Raw genomic sequence first — 16,810 nt, 5'->3', positions numbered from 1 at the left:
GACAGCTCAATTGCTTTAAGTATGTCACACTAAGACAACAAAACTACCAGCACAAGCGTGGCTTGCTGCTTTTAAAATCACTGGTTAAACTGGTACCCTTCCGATGCAGATACACTCTGCAAGATGTCCAGAGACAGCCACAAACAAATTTAGGGAGTTTTAATCAATCTTCCTGGATATTCCTGACATTTGGAATATCACAACATGTGTTAGAATGGAAATGAAACCCTGAAATGAAGGATTGATAATGAACAGCTTTGGTTGCTGGGTTTTCAGTCAAAACCTGAAGCATAGCAAGTGTTGAAGTCACAGAAAGGAATCCATGAAGCCTTTTTACAGTAGTAAAAATGAGCTCACAAATCCATCTGCACTCTGGCTTTCTCATCAAGATCCGTTCAAGCTATTTCCATTTTGAAAGACCCAAGTCAAACAAACCTTCTATGAACAGAGTTTGGAGTTTCGCATACATCTGGTAGAGTTACAGGCAACATGAAATACCTGCAAAACTCAAACCCTTAGATATTAAACACAACCATTCCCACACAGATTACATCTGAAAGTGTGAAATATCTTAAGAAACAATGAAACAGTCCAAAAAAACAGCTCACTTTTCAAAAAGTGAAGTGAAAAAGCCCTAACATTTAATACAATTGCTATCAGAATGCAAGAAAGACTTTTGTAATGCACAGAAACACCCTCCAGTAATTCATCTTTGGTATTTGATAACCTTTAATACCACACAGAACTGCAACTGCTTCCTTTCAGCAGGGAAAAGCATTGCATGCAAGGAGCTGAATGTATGAAGAAAACACTGAGGCATCTGTCTGGGCTTCAAAAGCAAATGTGCTTTCCAACTACTCCTGCACCACAAAAATAAACTGGAATATTTATTGGTTCAGAGAAACCAAACACACGATACCCAGGAAACATTTAACCCTCATCAAATATATGACATTATGCAGCTCCATAAGTTAGTTTTGGGATTGTAACAACCACGGAGTGACTTCATGAACCATTAAAGAACAGTTTGAGACATAGGAGTAGCACCAGAGTTTCAAATGAAGTGTTTTACTCCAAATATAGTTGTGCATTTAAGTGTTTAACCTGCTTGCATGCTCGGGTGCAAGAGAGCTGCTTCTGGGAAGCGACAGCACAAAAGTTAACTCACAAGGTCAGTAACTGAAGAAAACCCTGCTCTCACACATCTGCTCTTTAACAGCATTGGGAAAACTCTCCAGAATTCCCTTAGGAAAACACTAAAACACAAACCCAAACTGGGACTGGCATTTTTGGAAACAGTTGACTACAAAACTACTTTGGGAAAGGCTGTAAACATTTACAAGCCAGGCTCTGTATTAACACAACATTATTACTTTCAAGGTCAGTATTACACATGCAGTTTCTTGGAGCTACATATTTTGGTGTTATTTTTAACATCTGACAGAGCATCTTGTACTGTTGCAAGCTCCACACTGTTTACAAATACTCCCAAGCTGCAGCTGCTGATTCTACTTGGGTATCTCGCCATAGCTAAAAAGAAGAGTCATTTTAGTTAGCCAGCCCTGACATTCTGTACAGTGTTGTGTGCATTACATTGTTCTGTAGGCTGGGTTTGTAGTTTTCACCACCTTTCAACAGCTACACAACAAGAGGATTTGGTTACAAGGGGATCCATTTCTATACAAGGTCAAAGAAGTCCAGGGAAACAGGTCCAGCCCTGTTCAGATTATGCACTCTCTCTTAGCAAACACTATTTCAGGAACTTCTACATTTGGTTTCCTTTTAAAACTACAGAGATTAAAGAAAAGCTGTTTCAAACTAAAAATATCACACTGATGCTTTAATTCTGCATTTTCCCCAAATACTCAAGCACAGGTATAACAGTGTAAGAGAACAGCAAACAACTTACCAACACATGCATTTAGAAAGAGCCAGTCAGTCTTCTTCATTCTATTTTTTATTTGCTTTAGCTTTTTGAAGTCAACTTCAAGTTCTTCCTTGCTGCCAACAGCTCCAGCCAACTCAATTCTTTGGAAGTCCATTTTCACATCAGATTCCCGTTTGGTTGTAGGTGGAGATCTTCTTTGGCTATTCCCACTACTACAGCTTCCTCTCCATCGAGCTCTGTCTTGCTCGTTTATGATTGAAGAAGCCTCCTCTGTGTCTGCCAGTTCTATTGCTTCTATGTTGTTAGGTCTGGGGTGATCACATACAACACATTTCCTGGCTTTTGCCCAGTTTTCATATGTACAAACAGAACAAGTCCAGTGCTGAGCCCTTGTGTTTAGTTTATTTCTGTCGTTATATTCCTCACATGGATCAACAGATAAAGGGACTGGTCTTGAACCAGAACCTGATGACTGAGGAGACTCCGTGGGACTCCTGGTCCTGCGTTGAGACAAGCACTGTGTACACCTTATAGCTCTCGGCCAGTTCAAGTACGTGCACATGTGGCACGACCACTTATTTGCACTTTCCATAGTGTAAGATGATTTAACCCTTGGTCTTGCACTAGAATCCGGGCATATCAAAGGACTACTCCCTCCTTCAGTGCTTGTAGGATCCCAGTCTCTCCCAATATCACTCGAACCACTTTTAAATGGGTCTTCTGTGATAATTGTTCCACTAGGTCTCTGAGCACGACACATGGTGCATTTGATTGCAGATGGCCAGTTTTCATACGTGCAATACTCACAAGCCCATTTAATGCCACGCTCTGTCATCGTGCACTGCTTGAAGTGAACTGCGGCAGGCGGAAAGCTAAGAACAGAATACATCATCAGTACAACACATGCACAGGAGCTCTGCTTAGAAGTAAATGAGTGATAACCTAGTCGATCTAATACAAAAATCAGGCTGGGAAAGGGGCAGTCTGTTATTCTTGATTCTAACAGAACATTTAAGGGGACAAAAATCACTATGAAAAGGATAAGACTTGCACAGACAGCATTTGGAATTCAGGATTTCCTAATGCAGAAATGAAAACTCAGTTCTTCATTACTGGAATTCCTTAGATTGGCACAGAGGCTTCAGAATAAGAAGAAATAAAAAGAAGAGACACATATTAAGCACTGAGAACACTGGAGAAGAGACCGGCACAGCTACAGAAACAAGTCACAAGTATCAAGTAATTCAAATAAAACTCAGTATGAATACAGCAGTACAAGAAAAGCAACACAAAGCCCAGAGCCTGTGAGGTCTATTGCAAGACCTCACAGGATTTGGAAGGCAGGAGTGTAGCAGGTGGGCAGTTACACAATGAGTAAGCAGTTCTTTTGGAAAAGCAGGGTGTAGGAGTTTCCATAAATGCATAGATTTCAACATCTCATACATGTGCATGACTAGGCCTTGGTTGGCCTCACTCACAACAGTAGTGTTACAAAGCTAAAATACCACTTGCAAGCAGTGCACAAGCTGTGTGCACTGGCAACCTGACAAGAGTATTTTCCTTCTACACATCCAGATTTCAATGCAATTCCAACTCACTTTTTCTCTAATGAAGAGGGGATTCTGTCTTCATGCTGGCTCAGGCCTTCTCCTCCGATTGCCAAATGTGAAGGATGAGACTAAGCAGAGAACTATCCCTGTAAACAGAATGGAAAGAGGCTCATTATGGGTTTCCTACTGGACCTGAGGAACCAGAAAGTTAATTATTAAATGGCACACCTCTTCTGACCCCAATTTACGTGTTTGACCTCAGTCATGACCTGCTGACACTAACATATAGACGGGTGAAAAGAAACCAACACTCCCAAAGAACCAGTGGCCACACGAATGATCAGTCTGTGGAAGTAAAACACCCAAATCCCTCAAATTCCCACTAAAATATCTAGAAACATTCTTATTACGACCTGAAACATAGGATGGGGAAGGGAAATAAAGCTCCGTGTAAAGAGCATAATAGAGGGAAAGGGTGAGGCCAGTAGATAAAGGATAAACAGACAAGTGTATATAGTCCATTTTCTCCTTGCCACAAAAGTTACCCAGTATCTAAGACACAATAAGGCGTTATTTTTAAGCATGCAGAACTGTTTAGAACCCAAATCTGCCATCCCAATTGCTTGACAATTCTCATTCATCATATTGCAACTCTCATTAGCTAACAAAACCACTCGGAATCTACTAAAGAGAAACTCAAAAGTTACACAACAGGGTTCAACAGGTAACTAGACACATCAAACTAAAGTCAGTTTATACCTGTTCTCCGAGGAGTAAGTGGTTTATGAGCTAGCACATTCTTCCCTGAAATACCTTCACACACCCTTGCTCTACCAATGCACAGCTAAAGCTTTGTCCACTTACATTTATCACCCTCAAACCCATCACCTCCCTTCTGTGGGCTCCAGCACGCAGCATGGGGCTTTTTCCAGCAGCTCAACTCTGCTCTAGTCGCCAGATCAGGTGGCTGCATGAATGAGGGGCTATCGCATGGCGAGGGCAGGACTATCCTTTTCAGCAGCGATCCATATTTATGCTGCATGAAAGCAGAGGAGCTATCAGGAACACACAGAGCTCTCTCATAAAGCTCAGGTTCTAATATTACTTGTTTGAACAGCCTGCAGAACACTTCACTCCCACCTATATGTTATAAAACTGTGTCAGGCTAAGGAATGTGCTGAGAAGGCAATTAGACTTCCTACTGCTTTCCCTTCACTGCTCCTCATGTCCATGCCCATGTATAATGGATAAAAAAAGGAGACAGATCATACAAGGTCCCCAGATCTGTAAGAAATAAAGCGAAAAACACATACATATACATGAGAATACAAAGCCAACTTGATTTTAAGGTGGGCTTGTTCAGCCTGGAGAACAGAAGGCTCAGGGAAGCCCTTATAACAGTCATCCAAGCGGCTACAAGACACATGGAGAAGGGCTTTTGACAAATAGGGACTATTACCTCCAAACACAAGGCCTCCGGTTATTACGAGTGAAGAATACAAAAAGGCCCAATGGAGCAATGCAATTTCTCTCCTTTGATAGCTCTGCCAGCACCCACTAGGGCACAGACTGATGAGGAAATCCAGCACTTTCACATATGGGGTTGCTTGACTTCCAGGTCTCGGTGTGACCTGCAGCTGCCCCACACCCCAGTGACACCAGCACCACCTGATGTGCTGGTGATACAGCATCATCATCAGTCACTGAGCAGCTCCAAGCCAGGTACATTTCTTCATGATTACTTCCTTGCCACTCAGCCTTTCAAGTTAACTTGTTGTTTTAGACTCTTCATAGAGGAAAAGCTGAATCACACAGAAGCTCCTCTCGCAGAGGAATAGCACAGCAGTGACTGTGAAGTGCAGGTTCACGCCTTAACGTCCAAAAAGTATGAGCAGACAAGAAATGAAACACCACAAAACTCCAAAGAAGCTCCAGTTAATCTGTGTACGTGCTGAATACTTTCTGAAGAGTGGAGGAACTCACAACATTGAAGAGGAGAATCTATTGAATTCTGATAAAACAAAGAAAATTCAAGACACTACCAGAGCCCCTGTTTACTAAAGTCGATTGGAAATGGTCACCCACAACAATGTGATTTTTTTTCTTCTGCTTTGTTTCAGTTTTTAAGACTACTCCTCTATTTAGGTGCACAGGAAAACACAAAACAGCACAAAGAACATGGGTGGAAACAGTGGAGTCCTCAAATAACATTTTTATGACAGGATATGTTATACACCCCTCAATTTAATTATTCACTGTGTCCTGAAGTTTTTTTTTCCTTTGGCTCAAACAAGGAACAATACAGAGCTTCAGTTCATTAAGTGATCCAAGCCCTTTCCCATCAACAGCCATAAACTGATTTAGACCAGTCTAAAGATCTCAGCCTCCCCTGTGGCAGGTTCAAGCCATTCCCCTTGGCCTGTCCCTACAGGCCCTTGTCCCAAGCCCCTCTCCAGCTTTCCTGTAGCCCCTTTAGGCACTGGAGCTGCTCTCAGGTCTCCCCTTCAGGAGCCTTCTCTTGTCCAGGCTGCCCCAGCCCAGCTCTCTCAGCCTGGCTCCAGAGCAGAGCTGCTCCAGCCCTCGCAGCACCCCTGTGGCCTCCTCTGGATGTGCTCCAACAGCTCCATGTTCCTCTTCTGCTGGCCCAGAGCTGGATCAGAACTGGGGGTGGGGGGTGTCACCATAGAACAGCAGAGGGGAGAATCCCCTCTCTTGACCTAATAATAATAATCCAGCCTGGCTTTCTCTTGGAGCAACCTTAGAGAAGCAGCTGCACCTGAGGAAGGCAGGTGGATCTTTCTCCTTGTGAGTCTGGCTGAAGATTTAAGTAGACTCCTGAGCTCCTTTTTCCCTGTAACACAGAAGCAGTTTGCTTTGTTCAAACATCCTTACACAAGAGCAAAATGACTTAGGGTTGGAACACTGTTTTGATCAGTACAAGGTTTCTGCCAGCACCACACAAGCATGTATTTGTTCAGCCTGGAGAAGGGAAGGCTCCTGAAGGGGAGACCTGAGAGCAGCTCCAGTGCCTAAAGGGGCTGCAGGAAACCTGGAGAGGGGCTTGGGACAAGGGCCTGTAGGGACAGGCCAAGGGGAATGGCTTGAACCTGCCAGAACAGGGGAGACTGAGCTGAGCTCTTAGGCAGAAGCTGTTCCCTGGGAGGGTGCTGAGGCGCTGGCACAGGGTGCCCAGAGAAGCTGTGGCTGCTCCATCCCTGGCAGTGTTCAAGGCCAGGTTGGACACAGGGGCTTGGAGCAGCTGCTCCAGTGGAAGGTGTCCCTGCCTGTGGCAGGGGTTGGAGCTGGAGGAGCTTTAAGGTGTCTTCCAACACAAACCAGTCTGGGATTCTATGATTTTTTTATTTTCATTTTAAACACTGAAGCCACTTTTTGGAACATCAAAACAAGCAAAAGCATCTTCTGAAAGAAAGAAACATCTCAATTACCAAACACAGAAGCCATTAACAGTTTCCGAGTGCAGTAACACCTTTCACACATCAAACCACAAGGAGCGAGAGGCAGAGGACTGAGTTAAAGCGAAAGATCAAAGAGCAGCATTTTCACCTCCTGTATTCTATCTGTATCGTGACACATGATCTAGTTAAATGTACATCTACCAAAACAGGGTCTGGCAGCTGTAACTACTCACTCACAGCTGCATAAAGACCCTGTGAAGTCATATAAACACATGATGGACAAACAGCTTTCTGAGGAAGAATTGCCCATGATTAACCCCACATACTCTGACACATGTTCAGAAGTGTTTCCCTTGCACGTCACTGCCTCAAGTTCTCTTCCAATTACCCATTAATATTACCCATATTAGCATATGACATAGAAAACTGAAGTTCATTTATACACAAAAGCTGCAACAGGAAAACCTGTTGAAATCACACATCTGGGTTATCACCTTGAACGGTTGTGATAAAATAGGCGCTAGTCTGAATTCAGAGTTGTAGGTGGCTTTGTCCTGTAAACTGCAGATTAAGATCCATAAGATGAATCTGAACCAACTCTTTACAACAGGAAACAAAGCAATGGCTCGATTTCACTGTCATCTAATAAACAGGTTTATAAACTGCTGCCTCAAACCAGGGCATCCTTTTAGAGGTCCTACAAGCTGTACTAAGGGATTTGCCACACACAGTTTTGCCCATTTTTAACTACAGCCAGTAGGAAGGTCTAGAAGGTAACAGAGTGTATACAAGCTTCAATCAAAAAGGCCTATTTGTCCTTTTCAAAGCTGCAAACTCCCTGAAAACTTCAACAATTCCTTTCAGAGAAGACACTGAGATTTAACTGGTTCAAATCCACTTCTGTTCTCCGGGTCCAAGAATCCTTATGAGGTATCTCATTGTCAATACACTTCAACAGAAACATCTTTAAATCACCTATTTGCAATGCATTGTCAAGTATTAAGAACTGATTTTCACCTGAAATTTGCCTTGCCTGGTTTTCTATACTGACATTTCACTCTCTAGTTAACAAATTACTTACTCCACCTTCAACTAGTCACCATTTCTTGCATATTCTTCCTCAAGAATTCGGAATAAGCCCCAAAAGATAATATATTAAAAGAATAAGTCTTGAACCCAGGCTTCTGTAGTTTAAAGGGAATGAACAGTTAAGTTCCATTCTTGTCTCTTTCAAAGACAAAACTAAGAGCATTGACCTTGTCAATGGCACAACCAAATCAGCTCAGTGCTAAATCTGGAAGCTCTGCAGGAAGGGCAGGAACTCTGTATTACAATAAAGAACATAAATGTTACTGCAAGTCACAAATGTATAAGCATTTTCTGTGTGAGCCTGGGTAGACTGAAGCAAGGAATATAACAGGAGCACACAAGGATCACCTCTGTTTCTGTGCCCCCAGTAACATGGTTATAGGAGAAATGCTGCTGCCTTGAGAGGCAACAAGTTCAAATCTCAGTTCTATTAAGGACCAAATCATCGCTGTGTAAATCACAGCACAATCTATAAACTGTAACATTAATGGTGCATGAGAAATAAAGCCATTGAAAAGATTTCAGTTATTATTGACTAACTATTTACAATCTAGTAGGTTAAAGTATTTATTTTTTCTTCAGTCTTCTAGACAATCTAATCTGTCAAAGGACTGCAAGTCTTTAGGTCTGACCTCCTTCACTACATACAACTTTTCCTCTTCTCTAAGCCAGCCATTAGTTAACATGCAGGAAACTTGATTTTCCAAAGAAAAACACTGCCAGAAATTCAGCTCCCTTCACCAAAACAGTGTCTGAGAAACTTACTGCTAACTTATGAAGACATTCAGAAGCTGGTTCATCAGAGGAATTCAGACAGGCTTCCTTTACATACAACACTGCTTTCATTGTGATTTATGCAGTCAGAACTCATTGCAAAGCATCTGAAGTCTACTTTATCAGGTATTTATGCTGTTTTTCTTCAGCTTTCTTTTCAATTTTCAGTTCCCACTTTCAACTACTGTTATTTCAAATGAACCTCCAACCCTGACTTCTCATAAGGGAATTCAGAGGCAGTTTTAATGCCAGAGGCTGCCTAGTTCTGCAAGTGTTCTGGGCAGTAAGAAGTCAAACATGCGGGAGGTTGCAGATCTTAGGAGATACCTGGAATACAGGAACTCACAATGAACTTTAGGTTAAGACATAGACCCGACTATAAAGTAACTCTCATGCAGAAGTTGAGAGCTCATCCAGAATTAACAGGTATTCGGGAATATTAAACATTGTCTTTCTGCTGCCTTCATTTTGATGTTTATCCCTCAAAGCATTTTTGTGCTCTTAACCACTACAGTTAATGCTGCTGTGTAACCTGCAGGTTTGTCTGTTACTTACCTCAAAGGGATCAAACTCCCATCTATAGCCCTATTAAATTTGGGGCTAAAACCTACGAAAACCTTAACAGCTGAAAACAACCTTTAAAAACACAACAGGAGATGCTTGCAGTTCAGTCCTCTTCCTTATTTCATGAGAGAGTTCCATTTTTCAGAGGCTTGATTTGCTTAAAACTCAATTAAAAGTGCACTATTTAAACGAGATGCTACTACCCATTAGGATGGGCTAAATACAACTGAGTACTTAGAAACCAATTTGGGAAAAGCAAAGTAAGCAGATCAGCAGTTACATAATACACAGCATCTCCCCCACAACTGCAATCAAAAACCAAGCAAAGTGACTCAAAATAATGAGCAATGATGGAATATTCACATAAGTACAGCCAGGGCTATTTAATGGATCTGCTCATTATGAACAGGCAGCAACAGATGAATACAGACTTGAGATGTACAACAGCAACAAGCCCACACAACAAACAACAGAACCGTTCAAACTTCATTTTAAACCTATTTGCACTGGACAAAGTACAGAAGTTGAACACGATGATTCTTTACAGAAAGGGAGGTCAAATTTTATCTGTGTTTAGACTACATGCCTAAAACACAAGACTCGGTTTTGTTTAGATCTCAGCCATTCTCACACAAGCTGAGGAAAACCAGATGTCACGCTCTGACTGAAAACACACCGTGGAGTCAGACATCAGGACTTAAAAACACTTAAAACTGTTCAACAACCAAGGAACTTTCTATTAAGACTCATGCATTTGACATTCAGTTCTAGTTATTATCCTCTGAGCCTCCTCAATTTTGGCTCCACATAAATCAGATCATGGCTAAGTGCAGACACAGTCACCATTTAGAATCAACTAGGTTGGAAAAGACCTTTAAGATCATCAAGTCCAACCATTTTGGTGGAGAAAAACCACCTGCCGTCAAATGAAACAAGCAAAGACACACTCAACATCAACTATTGTATAGTACCCTCCTAACTAATGGTAAGCTGCTTTTAGATACAGTTTAGGGTATCTTTGGTATATGTATTTGCAATTGGGCTGTATTTGAGGCTAGTTCAAGTAAGCCACACATTTTATCCAGCTCTTCTTAAGATGCCAGCTAGACAACAAAGTATCAAAAAAAGACAAGGAATAAAGAAGTAAAAGACAGGTTATCACAGCACACAAAACCCACTACTCTACGTTGCTGCTTAACACAACGCAAAGAACTAGTAGCAAACATCAAATATAAGGAAAACAAATTTAACTCCTTCTAGAGGAGTGATATAAATTCTTTTATTTTTTAACCTTATGATCAGTAATCTGTGCTCTGCTCACAATACACAGCCAGCAACTCCAAGTTAACCACTGCAAGGCTGTGCTCTGAGCTGCTAGGGAGTTTCAGACTAACAGCTCTAAGTAAACCTTCTGCTTTTGGAGGTGGGAATAACTTGCTAGAGACAACCCTGAAGAACCTTCTTTAAATAAACCATTTAAAAGCCATGAGGTGACGATTATTTTTATCCCTGCCAAGCTAAACAGTAATGTGGAGGTCAAAAAAATGCAAACAGTCCAACAGACAACCTCAGTCCTTCAGCAAGATAAAAATTAGCTTATCAACAGGCACACAGTAAGGGAAAGCCTTTGTAGCCAAAACCCAACCCGGCAGGCGCAGCCCACAGAAGGCACAAATCATAGAATCCCAGACTGGTTTGTGTTGGAATGGACCTTAAAGCTCCTCCAGCTTCAACCCCTGCCACGGGCAGGGACCCCTTCCACTGGAGCAGCTGCTCCAAGCCCCTGTGTCCAACCTGGCCTTGAGCACTGCCAGGGATGGGGCAGCCACAGCTTCTCTGGGCACCCTGTGCCAGCGCCTCAGCACCTTCATAGGGAAGAGCTTCTGCCTCATGTCTAATCTAAATCTGTCATATGACAGGCAGACACTAAGACACCGAGTACAAAGTACTCCTGACTTATCATGGTAATGTGAACTTTAAAAAAGAAGAGGCCTGGCATGCACAAGGAGTATGTACTCAACACTTCTTGGAACTGCAGAGGACTTAAGTCTCAGAGCTGTAGTCTGAAGCTGCTTCAGGGAGCAGCAGCAACTAATAATTCAGCTGTCTGCTGAATCCCTGCTTAGATGCAAGGAAGATGAATGGAGACAGAAGAAATACTTTCAAGTCCATTACCCTGAAGGAAAGAAGTACAAGTCAACACTTCCACAACGCACTTACAGGCTTTACAACCATAAGGAAAAGGACTTCTCAAACTGACAATCAACTTCACAAAGCAAATTTCCTCTTTTTTTGTTAGAATTATCCACATTTATTCAATTTCACAGTCATTTTTCTTCCCAGATAATCAACTGACTGTGCACCAAGAGCTGCAAGGGTTTCAAATGAACAGACCTACAAGAAGGTGTGCAACTTCAGAGCCACCCGAACACTAGTTGATGGTAACGATTTTAATCTACTGCAAACCAAACAGACCATACAAGTTCATTTTTCTTCCCAGAGTCCCATAAACCACAGTTCCGACAGTTTTGTTTAGCTGAGGAAAGCTAACTCCTGGAGTTAGCAATAAGGGTGTCTTCACCTGAAGGTGCTCAAAAACCATGTCAAGAAGGCCCTCAGCGACATGGTTTAGTGGTGGACTTGGCAGTCCTGGGGTAATGGTTGGACTTGATGATCTTGAAGGTCTCTTCCAACCTAGATGATTCTATTTTATATCTAGAAGGTAGAAAAGTTGCTTAATGTCTGTAAACTACTCAGTAACTCTGACTACTTCTATTTCAGTCAAAACTGCTACTCAAGACTAGATGCTAAATCCAATCAAAGCCATTGAATCACATGGAGGGTTTTTAAACCCACAGAATCATAGAATAGTTATGGTTGGAAAGGACCTTAAGATCATCTAGATCCAACCCCCTGCCATGGGAAGGGACACAGACATCCCTCCCCTGGATGGCAGGTTGTACTACTGATATTTGGTTTGTATCTAGTTCTCATCATTTCAAGTACTTTCAGCTCAATTCTGAACTGAACCTTCAAGACGGCTGCAAATGTTGTACCTTCTCCAGCACTTGTAATAACTTCCACTAATTTAAACTACACATGGGAATGCAAGCAAAATTAGCAGCCACTCTCAGTAAAAAAACCCAACAAAACAACCCAACCAGCTCCATTTTACTAGAAAGAAAAGATGCAACAGTATCCTTGTTTTAAGAACAGGCAGAACAGATTATAGCCAAAGAACAGAAGGGAAAAATGCCAAGTTAATTATACCTGCCGCACAGAAGATGCAAAAGAGCTGCAAAGTTGGCTGCTTCATAGGCAGCTACCACGCTTTCCAAAGTATTACCCTCCCAGGCTCCCTGGTAAAAGAAATTATACCTTCTCTTCTGCTTTCTAGAGTCAAGGTCCCTGCATCAGCCCCCTCCTGAAGACAGCTCCTTCTTCAAACATCACTGCACTCATTCCCTTCTCCCCCTTCCACACCAGCTCTCCTCTTAGAATCATAGAATGGTTTGGGTTAGGAAAGACATTAGAATCACTCAGTTCCAACCCCTACCACAGGCAGGGACCCCTTCCACTGGAGCAGCTGCTCCAAGCCCTGTGTCCAACCTGGCCTTGAGCACTGCCAGGGATGGGGCAGCCACAGCTTCTCTGGGCACCCTGTGTCAGTGCCTCACCACCCTCAGAGGGAAGAACATCTTCCTTATATCTACCTTGAACTTCCCCTGTTTCAGTTTGAACTCATCACCCCTTGTCCTATTGCAGAGCCCTTCTCCAGCATCCTTTGTCTCCACCAAAATGAGCTTTTGGAGAAATGGGCCAGCAGCACAGGAAAAAAGGTGCTATGAAAAATGCCAGATGGATACAACTCCAGTTTGACTCTAGAGCTTCTGAAAACCTGCCCATGCCACAAAAGGAGGAAAGACAAAATCACATGTATTATTATAGCCTAGCATGCTTTCAGAATTAATGTTAAAGTTCATCTTTTCAAGCATGGTAACTGTTAAACACCAGAGATAAAAGTCCTATTACTAATCTCGTGTGCCAAGAAAGTTCCAAAAGAATTAACTACATACATATGAGAAGCTGTGCTTCAGCAGCTGATGATGCAAAACCGAACACAGTCACACAATCAGTGTGATTCTGTGCAAGTCAAAGCAATGTCAGCTATACAGTAAGTGCTACAAAAGAGTAAGCACCAAGAAAGTGGCTGAACTCCTCATGTTTGCGATTTGAATTAGAAGACAGACGTTTTCTTTTTAAGGCATAACCAATTCCAGTCAACTGACATTACAAAGATAGAATTATCTGTTATTTAATTGATTTTACCAAGCTACTCCATTTGACAAGTGAAGTGGGAAGCTCTGCATCAGCTATGCAGGAAACTTTTCCACTTTGCCTCACTTCGTATGTAGTACTATGTAAAAACTAAGAGATGAAGAACTCTGTTACAGTTCTAAGCCAGCCATTTTCAGCTGCCAAACTCAAGTTTAGTTCCATTTTAGTACCAGGAGATTGTTGATCATAATTCATGCAGTTAAAATGAGGATTACTTGTTGACATAAATTCTGAACAGCTCAAAATAACCCAGTCTTCACATTTTAGGGGGAGGAATGGGCATGAGCTTACTAACAGGACTGCAGTGGCAGTTTAAATGTTTTGCTGCAATGTGTACATGGTACACCATGATAAAGAATGTACTGCCCTGAAGTTCTGTACTATATCAACCCAATATGGCAAAGAGGAGTTGGAAAGAGAAATGTTAACACCTAATACCAGTAGGTAGGAGCCAGTAAACCTCACATTAACGTGCCCAAGAGTACATTTGATTATTTGATGGACTGTATTAAAAATAACCTCCCGTACAGTCAGTAAAGCATTTTCTACTTACACTTCCAACTAAGTTAAAGCCACTATGCAAAGAACACCAAAGACAGGAGGGATTTGCCATCGAATTTACATACCGAATGACGTACCATTAGAATGGACGTACACCAGGAAGCCTTAAAATGTTGTCTTGACCAATCTTGTGGTTTACCCAGTCTCCCATTTAAGACATGCTTCTGTGATGAATCCCGTTGATGCTTTTATGCCACTCCACATTCCAATTAAATTAATACGTTTAATTATACTTCTGAGAAGCTGCTAATGGCTACAACTCTGCAATAACAGGCTATGGCCTCATCGGTCACCCCCACCTGCCGGTCTTCACTTCAGCATCAGAAAAGTCAGTAATTTCTTTTTAAATCAAGAGAACTACACCACATAATTAGAGTTTCACTAATGCTGCAAAACGCAACTCATCCGAAAGCATCCCTCGCTTTTAATGCTGTGACAAACTTAAATCAGGATTGATCTGTTAAACAGATTCCTCATGCTGAGACACCAATTTGGCCTTCAGGAGGCACACAGAGCTCCAGAACACCTCCTGCTGCTTACCTGCTCCCCTTCTCTGAGTAAGCACTGAAAAAAACAACAAAAACACACACATAAAAGAGAAATGGCTGCAGAGCTCTCTTCTGCAGTCCCCACAGGCTACACACTACATGAGAGGAAGGAAAAACCAGAGTGCAACAAACCTCTCCTGAACTGCTGTTGCAAGGTTCTGCTCCCACCAGGATGAGCTTTGACACAGTAGACATTAGAGAAGCTGAGGTTATTACACAGAAGACACCTCACTGCTCATTCCAGAGATCGCTGAAGGTCCCTTACCCCAAACCATTCTATGATTCACCTTCCAACTTGCTGCATCTCCAAACTCACCAATGCAGTCCCGCATCAGTCCCACCCCCACCCCGCAGCTGGTGTAGTGAGCAGAGCCTGTTCAAGCCCAGCACAAAGCCCATCAAACACCACTTGTTTACTCCACCAGCTCCCAAGAATCCCGGACAAAGTTGTCATTCCTGTTAGCACTACAGTGGCAGCAGGAGCAGCTCACCACAGCCGAGCGCTGCCTGCCAAGCAGCAGACCCAGATTCATGCCCTCCCATCAGTTATCCCACTCAGGGATAGAGCACTGGAGAGCCAGAAGCCTTCTGTCACTGCCAGGCACATCCATGACCTCCACAGAGAAGTTTACCTTATCCTGGCAGCAGGCTGCCGCAGTGTGGGACTGTAAAGGGAGAGTCAAGCAACGTTGGCCTCATTAATCCAACTTTTCCCCTCTTGTTTAAACTTCGGTTCCCCAAACCAAGCTCGGTTCGGCAATACACCGCCCTTCACATCTGATAAAGCACCGGCAGTACGTGACACCGTACTACAGGCAGTACTACGGAAGTTCTGCTAGCCGAATTCACAGGTAGGAGCAGCTCCTAGCACCCACCCCAGCACACAGCCCAGCACAGGCATCTCCAAGAGGGAGAACAAGGAGGAGGAGGCAGCAGAGGCATGATCTCACCCCAGCACACCGAGGTACCGCAGCCCCGCGACTGGAGAACCGAACACAGGAGAAAACACCCCGAGTTTCCTGCCTTTGTACCGAGCCTCTCGGTGCTGCACCGCGGCTCTCCGAAGCCTCTGCCATACACAGACGGCTGGGTCCCAGCAACCCCGCATCCTGCCGAGCAACCCCCCCTCCACACAGGACCGGGGCCACGGAACGGCGGAGAACGCGACTCCGACCCCACACCGCCCCTCGGCCCACCCCAACCCCGCTCCACCGACCGGGAACCACCGGGTCAGGCTCGGTTCACTCCCGGGTCCCCGCAGCCCTCCCTCCCCCGAGGACCGGGCAGGGTTTACCTGGCGGCCGACAGCCGTCCCTCAGGCACCCGCTCGGTGCTGGAAGCCGCTTGCGCCCCGTGCCGCCGCCCCCCCCCACCCCCCGGCCCGCTGGCTGCGGCGCTGCTCTCCCCGCTCAGGACATGGTCTCTCCCAACGCGGCGGGTGCCGCGGCGGCGGGCGCTCCCACTCCGGCGCGGCCGGGGGGGGGGCGGGGGGGAGAGGGGGTGAACCTCTCGCCCCGCTCCCCGGGCTCCTCTAATGGCGGCGGCTGGAGCGGCCCAAAGCAAAATAAACCCCCATACGGCCAGCAGCCCGCACGTCAGCCCGGCCTGCCGCCATGCCGGCCGCCCATTGGCGGAGCCGGCGGCTCGCCCTCCGCCAATCGGAGCGCTGTTCTTTGGGCAGAACGGTGATGTCATCGGTGCCGCCGGGTGCCCCCTGAGGTGAGAGGAGCTCGGAGGGGAAGGGACCGAGCGGCCGCCTGGCACCGGGGTGGGATGGGGTAAAACAGCGATAGGGAGCGGTTGTGGAGCTCATCCCGCATGGAGGCCCCTTGAGATGGCACGGACGGGCAGCAGCCGTTGAGTGTCCCAGGGAGAGCTGACCCTTAGTGCCCTGGTGGGAAATACCTGCGTATCATGGATAAACCGTGATGGAGGGGCTGGAGCAGCGCTGCTCTGGAGCCAGTCTGAGAGAGCTGGGCTGGGGCAGCCTGGACAAGAGAAGGCTCCTGAAGGGGAGACCCCAGAGCAGCTCCAGTGCCTAAAGGGGCTGCAGGAAAGCTGGAGAGGGGCTTGGGACAAGGG

At 44.5% G+C, this 16,810-nt stretch overlaps 1 protein-coding gene across 1 annotated transcript in view; it reads right to left on the bottom strand.

Annotated features, from left to right (window-relative positions):
* The window catches only part of ZRANB1 (zinc finger RANBP2-type containing 1), a 46,907-nt gene extending 30,730 nt beyond the window's left edge, over positions 1-16,177 (bottom strand). Inside the window, exons 1-3 of the mRNA XM_005143731.4 lie at positions 16,023-16,177; positions 3,487-3,584; positions 1,910-2,760 (exon numbers count right to left, since the gene is read on the bottom strand). Coding sequence (XP_005143788.1) covers positions 1,910-2,723 — 814 coding nt within the window. The 5' untranslated portion in view covers positions 2,724-2,760; positions 3,487-3,584; positions 16,023-16,177. The remainder of the gene's footprint in view (positions 1-1,909; positions 2,761-3,486; positions 3,585-16,022) is intronic.
* Between the last annotated feature and the right edge of the window lie 633 nt (positions 16,178-16,810).

The sequence above is a fragment of the Melopsittacus undulatus genome, chromosome 4 (assembly GCF_012275295.1).
Source record: "Melopsittacus undulatus isolate bMelUnd1 chromosome 4, bMelUnd1.mat.Z, whole genome shotgun sequence".
NCBI lineage: Eukaryota > Metazoa > Chordata > Aves > Psittaciformes > Psittaculidae > Melopsittacus > Melopsittacus undulatus.
Note: the sequence above shows the minus strand (reverse complement) of the source record. Positions and strands in the feature narration are given on the sequence as shown.